Below are 12,494 nucleotides of genomic sequence, written 5' to 3' on the forward strand. Positions count from 1 at the left end.
TATACTGTATCTGTTGAATGCAAAGATTTGAGCAACCTCAGACTGGCTCTTTTTACTTTTGATAATGGTAAACTGGGGGTTCTACTGAATATTACAGTAGCTGAAACACTCAACTAAACATTCAGGACCTTTTATATTGCTTTTATTAAAACAATACTACTATCAAAAACAAGATTTCAAATCTTAGGCACAATTTGACATGTAAACCCAAACGCACAACACACAATAGCATGTGTTACAACACAATGTAACACATGCATTAGCAGCTTATTTATTATTGCATATGGCTGTGATGCAGCCATGCATGCTGAAATTGCCACATACCAAAGATAGGGGGATATTATGACAGATCAGAGAATGTTTAAAAGTCATTTTAATGTATTAATTTTTTCCCCCAGTGTCCTCCTGGTTTGAGCCCGATGAAGGATGGCACTGGTTGCTATGACCATCACATTGGCATTGACTGCTCTGACGGCTTTAATGGGGGCTGCGAACAGCTGTGCCTTCAGCAGCTGGCACCTCTGGAGGAGGACCCTACTCTCTACAACATCCTGATGTTCTGCGGGTGAGATTACACACTCTACACACACATATAGACTGTAACTAGATCTGGACTTGTTAACAGCGCTTTCTCAACCATGTTTTTTCTTTCATGCTTTAAAAAAAAAAAAAAAAACAGCAGGGTATGTGCTGGCATTTACACCTGCTATTTTTGAATAATGAATTTCTGCTGTTTTCTGTTGAATAATGTTCAAAATTCACAGTAAGAGCATTATGATTAGTTTAGCTGATTATTCATGCAATTCACAGCACCTCACAGCACCTCTATTGCCACACTTTTTACCTGTTCACACATTTCTGTCTATATGTTTATTTAAATTGAGCGTGAACATGGCTTCAAATTAAAAACTGGAAAGCCTGATCTTAATGAAACATGCTTATGTCATCTCACATTTACCTGTAAAATTGTGAAAGCTGAAACTGTAGCTTGCCAAAAAAAAAAAAATCAAGTGCTAAAAAAAAGGATTAGCTGTTTTTCAAGTTTGGAGTCAGTAAGATTTTTTATTTATTTTTAAGTCTCTTATAATGAAAATACAGCAAAAACTGTTAAAATTATTATAATTTAAAATATCTGTTTTCTATTTTATTCATTCTAATATCCTGATTTGGTGATCATGAAACATTTCATGGTATTATCGATGTTGAAAATAGTTTTTTACTGTCACAATGATCCATTTTGTGCATCCTTGCTGAATAAAAGTATTAATTCCTTCCTTCTTTCAAAAAAAAAAGAAATAAATAAAAATAAAAAATGAGTTTATATATTATTCTTTTTAAAGGGAACTCAACTCAAATGCCATTTCTGTGTCCTGTCATGTCTTGGTGGAATTGCTTTTACTCTGACATGACATCACATGCATCACCCAGCACTAACCATTCCTTCAACTTCCAGAATTTAATGTGTCAGCTGTAGAGAATATGAGCCAGGTAGAATAAATAACCACTGTCTTACAACTTCTTCCTTGCTAACACAACCTTTTTCCTGACCTATTCAGAGTCTCAGAGATCATTCGCTGTTATAGGCATGTCGCTTCGACTAAAGTTGGCAAATGTGCATAATTCTCTTTTTCTCTGGAGAACCTGATAATGTGACAGGCAATCTGAAGCCACTTAAATCGTTGTCTGTGCTATGGATGTGCAGCCGAGAGGATGTGTCTCACCTACGCTGATGACAGTTTCCTGTAAAACTAGTGTGTTACCAAGAGAAGTGAGACTGAGCGTTTAAGCCCTGACACTTCTTTCTCTCTGTTGCTTGTGTAGTACAGAGCAGACGTGACAGCTAAGTTTCAAAGTCCCATAAATATAAACGACTCCTGTGAGCTGTCACGCTATTACAATGATACTGTTTTGCAGTAAATAAAAAGAATTGCAAACCTAAATTTATGACAGATGCTATGCTGTGAGATCATTACCTGTAGTTTTGAATGCTGAACTAGTACTACACATTGCTCTGTTTCATGAAGTGATTTATGATTTATGATTTAGGGGAGAAATAAAAATTATAAATGCTAATGCATTCAAAACGTACTTATGATTCCTTACTTAATATAATGCAATATTTTTTAGTCTTTTTATTTAATTAGTTGCAATGCACTGAAACAAAAATTTGTGGTGAAACAGTTTTCACTCAGAAACTGATAGAAAATTTTAGGAATAATTCCAAATAAATAGCAAGTATCTCACTGAATTGAGCGTGGAATTTTGACATGCTGAAATGGTATTTTCTTTTTGTTTTATTTACAATTTCGAAAACTCTTATTTACAGTTCTCGGAAACGAATAATGGCAAATTACTCATTACCAGTATTGTGTATAGAAAGGTCAACAATGAATTAATGTAACCTGCTTTATTGACAATGTACTGTATACTGGATGTTAGAAGAAGCCTAATTGATTTGACATTTGTTGGTCATTGAATAGTTCCCATATTCTCATCTGTATGATTTCATAGTTTTTGATGACTTTACCAATTTCCTAAAATGATGAAAAAAGTATCATAAAGAATAATTTGGTGTGTCTTGACCGATAGTGGCAAGCATTATCTTACTTTGGCAGACATACTTTCCTTTCCTCTCTTCCTTTAGCTCATATCCTTTTCTCATTGCCGTATGTTTGTAGATGTATTGAAGATTATAAGAGAGGAGCAGATGGCCGCTCATGTCAGCCGCTGTCAGAAGCCTGCACTGAGGGAGTGGACTGTGGGGACATAGCTGACATCCCAGCCAACCAGACTGTGTTTGGGGACCTCTTCTACGGCTACAATAACCACACCAAAGAGATTACATCTGGACAGATCCTTAAGGCTTCCTTCAGGTGATGTTTTACAATGTGCATGATTTTACCAGTGCTAAGGATGAGAGATAACTTTTTTTTTTAATTTTTTTTATCCATTTTTATATTAGCAACATTGAGATGATAATGTGGAATGTGGTATTGAATTGTATCTTTATATTTCTCTTGGATTTATTAAATCAAAAATTAATATGTGCGGTTCAGAAATATGAATTATATGTCACTGGAGCCTGCTGTTACAGTGATTTTAACAGGCTTAAGAGGTGTTGTTTAGCTTGTTTGGAAAGTGGAGTTAACTGTTAACCATAACACATATACTCCACTGGCTTATTTATTTTATTTTGGAGCTTTTGCCAATTATATTGACAGGACAATGGCGAGGTGAAAGTATATGATAAGGAAAACAGAGAAGGATAGGATCAGGAAATTACAAGTCATAACGTTCTCTACCTGCCCTGGCACGTCTCTGACTGAAAGTGCCATATGGCTTTTTTATATTGGTGGGAATACTAATATGATAAAACTCTAATACTCACAAAATATTCTATTAATCAAAAATCACTATAAACTGTTTAGATGTAACATTTATGTATGCCTTTACCAGTATGACATATAAATATCTTTAATATGTGCTTGCACAAGAAGATAACCTTCACTTTTAATTGATTCATGGTTTGTCTAAAGTTTCTTTCTCACTTACTAATTGCTAGGGAATTGTTGTTGTTTGTTGTTGTTGTTGGAACTGCCAACATTCGTTTTCAAGCTGCTTTGGAACAATATCTATTGTGCTGACTTTCAAAGTGAGTTGAATTCTTTCCACCAAGTGGAGAGTATTTTATTTTATTAGCCTGTAACTCTTAATGTAGAATTATTTATTTATTTAGCTAAGTAACTTATTTATTTAGCTAAGTAACTAGTGCATAAATATATAATTGTTTGAAACCATCTATTTTAGAGAGTTATTTATTCCACATGGGCCAACAAACAGTTTATATTTAGTAAAGTAAAAGGGATAGTTCACCCAAAAATGAAAATTGTCATCATCTAGTCACCCTCATTTAATTCTAAACATGTGAAACACTTCTTTCTTTTGTAAAACACCCCAAATTAAATAAATTAAAAATAAAATAAAAATTATTGAATTAAATACTGTACATAAAAGAAAGAACTTAGAAAATGTCTCTGGGTTACGCATTTAAGGCTATGGGAAATGCTACGGGAATGCCTTCAGTGTGACCACGCTCTGAATAACGTGTGTTATCAGTCCAATGGATGGGCGAGATGTCACGGGCAGAGTGACGTAGCGACCAGGAAGCTTAAAAGCAAGTGCGGTGGATACAGCGGCAGCTTCTGGTAAATGAAGTTAGTGCTCGCAGGGATGCTGGAAGTATGGCACTGAGACGCAGTGTCTTGTTCCCTCGGGGAACTATGATTATATGCGTAACCTAGAGACGTTCCCCTTCAGGAACTCAAGCTGTGTCGAAATGCTATGGAAACGATTATGCCCATGCCACCAGACTTTCAAATCCCTGCCTAGTGTGGAAGAGCACAGCTAGGGCGAGAGAACAGAAGAGCCTGGAGAGGCTTGCACATCGAGGCCATAGAACGTGACAAACGTTAGGGGCATGGACCAGCCTGCAGCATTGCAGATGTCCTGCATAGAAACACCTGCCAGAAAGGGCTTGGAGGCCACCACACTTCTGGTAGAGTGAGCCTTGACCCCCAAGGGGAAGGGGAGATCAGAAGATTCATAAGAATCAAAAAATGGCATCCACTATCCACCGGCTGAGGGTCTGTCTAGTAGCAGAAAGACCTCTCTTGGGGGGACCATAGTACACTAGCAGTTGGTCCGCCTTTCTCCACAGTGCAGCTCTGTGGACGTATGTGTCCAGTGCTTGCATTAGACAAATACAGTTAAGCTTCTGCTGGTCTGGATCCTGAATGGGAGGAGGATAGAAGGCCTGGACTACAACAGGCCGTGGTGTAGAGGAGGGAACTTTCTGTACATAACCCGCTTGGGGATAGAGAAATGCTTTGGCCAGACTGGGCATAAAGTCTAAATAAGAAGGGGCCACTGAGAGGGCCTGCAGATCGCCAACTCTCTTAAAAGAAGCAATCGCCAGAAGAAAGGTAGTCTTAATAGTGAGATGACGATCAGATATCTCCTCTATAGGCTCGAAAGGAGGTTTACAGAGAGCCTCTAGCACAGGGGTGTCAAACTCAATTCCTGGAGGGCCGGAACCCTGCAGAGTTTAGATGCAACCCTAATTAAACACACCTGATCCAACTAATCATGTCCTTCAGGCTTATTTGAAAACTACATGGTATGTATTGGAGCAGGGTTGGAACTAAACTCTGCAGGGCTCCGGCCCTCCAGGAATTGAGTTTGACACCCCTGCTCTAGCACCACAGCCAAGACCCACAGGGGGACACAAGATCGTACCAGAGGCCTCAGCCGCAGTGCACCGCGGAGGAAATGTGTAATTAGGGGGTGTCTAATGTAGACAGGAAACAACCTCGGTTGAGAGACCGGAAGCTACGAGTTGTGCCCCCTTAGGGGCCACACCCACAACAGACGAAGCCTCGGTCAAGTCTGTACCATAGTGTCCAGTCCAAGAGGAGCTGGATGAGTCAGAGAGAACCAGAGGAGACAGTGCGATGTCTCCTGAGTCACAGCCACAGCCACCACCTCGGGGTGAAGCCTCTATTCCCCGGGCCTCAGCCCCTGCCTCGACAGGATGTCTGCTCCCATATTGAGATGCCCACGAATGTGAACTGCTCTTAGCGAGAGGAGTTTGCCCTGGGACCACACAAGGATCTGGTGTGCCAGCCTGTAAAGGGAGCATGGACTCAGACCTCCCTGGTGGTTGATGTAAGGCACCACCACTGTGTTGTAAGTGCGCACCAACACATTGCAATCTCTTAGGTCTGGTAGAAAGTGTTTTAATGCTAGAAACATGGCCAGCATCTCCAGGCAGTTGATGTGGCACGTGAGATGGTGACCACTCCACAGACTGTGGGCCGACTGGCCACTCATGACCGCTCCCCAAACGGTGAGGGAAGAGACCGTTGCAAGCATTACATGTCAACAAGGAGCTCCCAGCACTAGTCCCTGAGACAAGAACCAAGGTTTTCTCCACATTACTTAGGCACATAGGCATTGCAGCAAGACTTTTAGCATGCGGAGTGGGTTTCCCCTAGAGGAGAACCCCTTGGTCTTTAGCCACCACTGTAGGGGTCTCATCTCCAGCTGGCCAAAAGTTATCACATTGGATGCAACTGCCATCAGACCCAGCAGTTTTTGAAGCTGCTTGACAGTGAGTGCCCGGCCTTTTCTTACTCTCGCACCTGCAGTGAGGATCGACTCGATCCGAGCAGAAAACAGTTGTACCTGCATCGTGGTTGAATCCCACTCCATGCCCAGATAAGTGTTCTCTGTACTGGAGAAAGCACAATTTTCTTGGCATTTAGTCTTAACCCCAGCTCTTTCATGTGAGCAAGAATGACATCTCGATTCTGAACCGCCATCTGCTCTGATTGAGCTAATATCAACCAATCATTGATGTAGTTGAGTATGCGGATGCCCTGTAGTCGTAGAGGAGCCAGGGCAGCATCCACATACTTTGTCAAAGTGCCGGGGGTAAGAGTGCAAGGTCGAAGGGAAGAACCCAATATTGGTAAGCTTTACCCCCAAAAGCAAACCTCAGTAACTTCCTGTGTTGGGGAAAGATGGAGATATTGTTTGATTGTAAGCATCCTGAACTTAAGTTGAGCAGTTCAATTGATGCAGATCTAAATTGCAACCCTCCATCCTTCTTTGGAACGATGAAGTACCGGCTGTAGAACCCGGACTCTCTGTCAAGAGGAGGGACCACCACAATGGCCTCATTCCTCAAGAGAGTGTTTACTTCTTGTTCCATTACAAGAGCCTGCTCGCTGCCCACCAGAGTTGGAATGACCCCGTTGAAATGAGGCAGAGGAGAACCGAACTGGGTTCTGTAGCCTCTCTCTACAGTGTGCAGGACCCATTGAGACACATTAGGCAGAGGTTTCCACGCTGCCAAATAGTCTACTAAGGGAATCAGTCTCTTGAGACTGACCTCTGGTGTAATCAGAACAGCTAGCTCGATGCCCTGAAGCGACGGACTGGCAGGGGAAGGCCAAACTAGCTGTTCTAGAGACCTCTGAAGAGGTAGAGAGCCTCCCAGTAACGTTGTGTTTCCAGGTGGAGACTGAGAGAAGTGCTTGCTGGAGACCGCTGTGCCCTGAAGCACCGTGGGTGGCAGGGTTGGCAGAACAATCTTCTGAGGGCACTAATAAGAGACGGGCACTGTATGATGTACACCACTCTTCCCCAAAAGGGCCTGCCCTCAGAAGTCCTGAGCCAGAAGCAACAGGACTTCTTGTCCAAGGTCTTCTTAGACAAAAGAACAGATTCGGCTTCGCCTTAGAAGACTCGGCCTAGAGTGTCACCGAGGCTTCCGGACCTGACACAGGGGAGCTTTGTTTTTGTGCCTCCCGGTATGAGGAGCTGGTACACAGAGGGGGCTGCTCCCGCCTTCCCTCAAGAGCTAACTCTGCGTGCTTTGCTCCCAAGCAGACAACGCACAGACTGTGTGTATCCTCACCCGTAATGTAGCATGGGCATGGAGGAACACACAGCGTGAAACGCTGCCTGCTCTCACCCAAGTGTTTAGTCTTATCTCTTGCCTTTGGCATGACTTATAGTGAGGGACAGACAACACTAAATAAGACTCACAAATGGATATAGACTGATACACACACAGAGCGCTGGCTGAATGACAGAAAGCTGCCGCTGTATCCACCGCACATGCTTTTAAGCTTCATGGTCGCTACGTCACACTGCCCGTGACATCTCACCCATCCATTGGACTGATTACACATGTGATTCAGAGTTTGGTCACACTGAAGCTATTTCCGTAGTGTTTCGACACTGCTCGAGTTCCTGAAGGGGAACCCCATTGACTTTACTTGGATGCCAAATATTTTTAGTTTTACTATACCTTTAAAGATTTTATTTGTTTTACTATTGATAGCATAAACTATATGTCCAGTATTTGTCTGAAATTGTCTTTGTACTGTTGGTCTTAAATGGACAGCAGTTACACTATTCAATCATCAAGTCTAATTTAATAAAAGCACAAATCCTGTGAAATACAGCACAGCAGAATCTCTATCTTATTACATAGAAAGACCCTTGAAGGTTATCTAATTAAAAGAGCACTGTGGTCAGCTCAACCTAAAGGTCACCATGCAAAGTCATTGATGACCCTTAAATTAAACACAGACACTTACAGGCGCAGTTTCCTGCAGCAGTTTATCCATTTACTCCACATGGTTTTATTGGTGCAGTACGGGAGGAGGGAGGCCTGAGTGATGGAGAAATAGTGGGAGGAGAGTTAATATTATCAAGAAGCCAAATCTCAAAAGCTCTGATCTCATTTGGAGGCACCCATAGAGACCTTGGGTTTAGACGGCCTTTGAAAAGCACAACTGGCCCTCATGCTCCAGGACTTACTCTTTGTGCTGTTCTCTTCACCTTTTGAGAGGCCCAGGCCTAACACGCACTCTAATTATATGGAATGGCGAGGAGCAAATTAAAAGTGACCATAAGCAAGTTTGGTTTAATGGGGCTTAATTGGGCCAGCTGAATCTACTGGATCTTCAGCTGAACAAAAGGAGGATACGGCAAGTTCATTAATCCTTCATAGAGTATAGCAGGGCTTTGACAATTAATTTCAGACCTGAGGAAATAGTCAAAATTCTGGTGCTCAGGAGGAGCAGTGGCAGGAAATGAAATGTTGTTTGATCTTCTAGGGTGAGGAATGGAAATCTTTAAAGCGAACACCATGGATAAACAAAACACTTTTATGATTAATTGAGACAAATGCTTGCTTTTTGATTACTCAAGGTAAGGTTATCTGATCTAATGCAAGGGTTTAAATGTTTTTTATGTTTGATTAATGAGATTTTTGGTGGTTAAATGTTTGTTTTTTATTTCACTGTGGAACACTGAAGGGGGAATTCACTAAGAAAAAATAGTATTCGCTAATATTACCATTTATTTCTATGCATTGTTTTTGCTGGGCCTGGTTCAATAAAGAAATTATGCAAATCTGTTAAAGGTGCACAATATCCACAGAATATGTGCTGAACACCTCAACACAATTTGCACACAAGTTGGTTGTGAATGTGCAGATAGGGAGGTTTAAGCAGACATCTACAATCTGGCTTGATTTCCTGACTCAACACTTTAAAATACAGTATGCTTGATTACTATTTGTAAATTACCATTTAAGTTTGGATTCAGTACATTTTTATTTATTTATTTATTTATTTGAGTGATTAATAAATTCATTCAGCTAGGAAACATTAATTGGTCGAAAGTGACAGTAAAGATTCATTTCAAATAAATACTGCTCTTTTGAATTTTTTTATTCATAATTGAAACCAAAATGTATCACAGTTTCCACAAAAATATTAGGTTGTACAAACTGTGATAACTGTTTCTTGAGCACCAAATCAACATAGTAGTTTAGTTTCTGAAGGATCTGAAGGGTCTTTGTGACACTGAAGACTGGAAATTCAGCTTTACCATCACAAAAATGAATAACATTTCAAAATATATTAAAAAAGGAAAATGGTTATTTTAGGTTGTAAAAATAAAAAAAAGTTAAAAAATCACATTATTTTTACTTTTGCTGTATTTTTTATCTAATAAATGCAGCCTTTGTGAGCACAAGTGACTTCTTTCAAAAACATTAGAAAAATATTATAGACACCAAATCTGAACGGTAGTGAATATGCCAATGTTATAATGCTCTCTCTCTCTCTCTCTCTCTCTCTCTCTCTCTCTCTCTCTCTCTCTCTCTCTCTCTCTCTCTTTCTCTCTCTCTCTCTCTCTCTCTGTCTCTCTCTCTATATATATGTTTATATAATTTGATTATCTATTTTTAAAAGAAAGTTTGTTAACACCTGCTTTGCATGGGCATTAATAACACAACACATATTGTCTCAGGAAAATAGCATTTTCTGTACATAGTTTATAATAAACCTAATTGACATAGAAAGAAGGGTATTTTTCCCAAAAAGAATTACAGTGACTAAATATTACAGTTTAATTTTAACACATTTCGTGCTATGTTTTATGGATTTTGAGTACCAAGTGAATTCTTCTCAAAGAGAAAGAGAGATTGAATAACATGGCAAATGATTTAATTTTTCATGTTACATCAACTCATACGGATGCAATGTACACTCAATAAATTCAGGAGGAATTAAACATATACTTACAGAGGTAACTCTGATTCATCTCTTTCCAAAATGATGCAACAGGGAAAAGAGTGAGCAACTGCCAGATAAAATCCATCCAGAGAGGTTGAAGTTGTTTATTATTCTGTTTTAAACTTACACAAGGTCGTGTGTTTCCTTTGGCGTTCCACCAAAAGTTACTACCCACAAGTCTGGGTTGTCACACAGCAGCTGCTTTTACTATCTGACTCATATCTGAAAGGCATGGTTAGATTTCCATGCTGTTTAATCCTGAACGTGAGGTGCAATGAATTTCCTGTGACAACCTGCCCAAAAGACAATGCAGAATGTATTAGCTCCTGTTTGATGCTTTTCAGGTCAGTGGTGCTCTCAGACAGATGAACATGCCATTTTGAAAACCCTGTATTACAGCGAGGGTGTGCTGTTGGATGTTTCCTTGCACTGTAAAGTATATTTTATGAAGAAACGTAGAGGACAGTCATGAAACAGGGAATGTGAAGGACAGATTTATTGAGGTTGCTTTTAAAAGCCAAGATAATCTGAACATGGAAGTGTTTGAAGTAAACAATTTGAGATCATATTGAAAATTCTGGTTTAGCAATTCTGTTCAATTTAGTGTTTTGGCAAAAGTTGCAATTTGGGGTCTATATAAAACATACTTCATTCAAACAAAATTTTCTTTTATCATTTACTCATATTTCAGTGTTTTTGTCCAAACAATCCAAACAAGTCAGTGGGGTCCAATGTTTATATACAAAATGTCTTAACTTTTGTTTTCGATAGAGACAGTGTTTTCATTGTCTCAAAAACAAAACCTCTTTTTAACCATAAGCAGTCTTCTAGCTTTTACTTTGATTATTCTTCTTCCCCATGTTTCCCTTTTTAAATTCTAATGTATATCTCTGTTAAACATACATATTATGAAAGTGAAAGAATGTGTCCATTCCAGTCAGTTCCATCTCAAAATACCAGTCTGTGTGCTTGCCAATTGTCAGCTTAATTTAGCTTTTAGTTCATCCTGGTTTGGTACTGCGTATTAGCAAGCCAATTGCATGTCCGTGCTCATCATTTTAATTATATATAGTCTTTTGAGATGAAGCATCTGGCATGTTACAAGCCCAATCGGCACCTCCCCAAGCAGTAACTGACATGCTGCAATGCCATTTCTACAAAAATAGCACATTAGTGCTATTTATGTGCCAATTTTGTAATTGCCATGCAAATATATATGTATATTGTCTCTTTGACTCTATATAATAAAAACAGAAATTTGATACATTTGTGAACATTATTTTAGTATTCTGAACTTTAAACTTAAATACGTCCATTCAGTGTCATTGTAAAAGTACAGACAGTTAAAGTTTGAGTTACTCTTTATTTTAAGGTGTCCTTGTTACAGTGTAATTATACATTTAAGTACTGAGTAATATTAATTAACATGTACTTACTATATGGTTAGGGTTCGGCTTAGGGTTACTTGCATGTAATTATGCATAATTAATTGTTATTATAATAGTTGGTACATGTAACATGTAACAAGGACTACTTTAAATAAAGTGTTACCAAAGTTTTTCAAGAAGTTTAAAATATGAAATAGTTCTTAAAGCTTGAAATTTAGGTTTTACAAGCTGTGCTTATATTTGCTGTAGGTAGGTAGGTGGGTGAATGGATGGATGGATTGTTTTGGATAGTTGCTGTGGAATTTCTAGGGTGTTTGTAGTCAGTTGCTTTTAGTTACTTTGATGAATATTTACAGAGAATGTCAGAACGTCTACATAGAAAACCAAAGGGAGGCATACAAATTCTGACAAACCAACCTTTACTGCATATTTCTGAAGTTTGCACACACACATACATAGGGGTTTACACAATTTGTTCTCCAAATACGGTACACTGAGTGGGCATTAACCACTGGATGTTGTGCTCAAGGCCATGCTACAGTCTTTATCCAGAAACTTCCTATGGCACTGCTGCCAAAATGTCTAGCTTGTTGAGAAGCGTTCTTGTTGAGTAGCAGTCCATATCTGTGTACCACTGCATTTGTAGAGCGGAGTGCAAAGAAATTAAGCAAGTAAATTATGCAAACATTTTGTTAACATCTTAAATAAATACTATACACTGGCTTTTAGAGAGCATTCCAAATATCCATGCCTATTTCCTCCTCCATATCTTGTGTGCATTGCCAGGCAAGATTTCATTTCGATTTCTGTCTTATCATCATGAGACTTTCCACCTAAAAACATGTGCCCTTTCCTAATTACTTTCCTTCTCCTCTGGGTTCCAGCCTTAACCAGTTTCACTTCCATTCCTTCCCAGTGTGCTTTGAGCTGGTTTTAATGAATTTTTTAG

General features: G+C 39.4%; 1 protein-coding gene across 1 annotated transcript in view; it reads left to right on the forward strand.

Annotated features, from left to right (window-relative positions):
* LOC109056344 (astrotactin-1-like) overlaps positions 1-12,494 on the forward strand; it is a 228,090-nt gene that overhangs the window by 113,490 nt on the left and 102,106 nt on the right. Inside the window, exons 12-13 of the mRNA XM_042719157.1 lie at positions 399-565; positions 2,679-2,873. Coding sequence (XP_042575091.1) covers positions 399-565; positions 2,679-2,873 — 362 coding nt within the window. The remainder of the gene's footprint in view (positions 1-398; positions 566-2,678; positions 2,874-12,494) is intronic.

The sequence above is a fragment of the Cyprinus carpio genome, chromosome B2 (assembly GCF_018340385.1).
Source record: "Cyprinus carpio isolate SPL01 chromosome B2, ASM1834038v1, whole genome shotgun sequence".
NCBI lineage: Eukaryota > Metazoa > Chordata > Actinopteri > Cypriniformes > Cyprinidae > Cyprinus > Cyprinus carpio.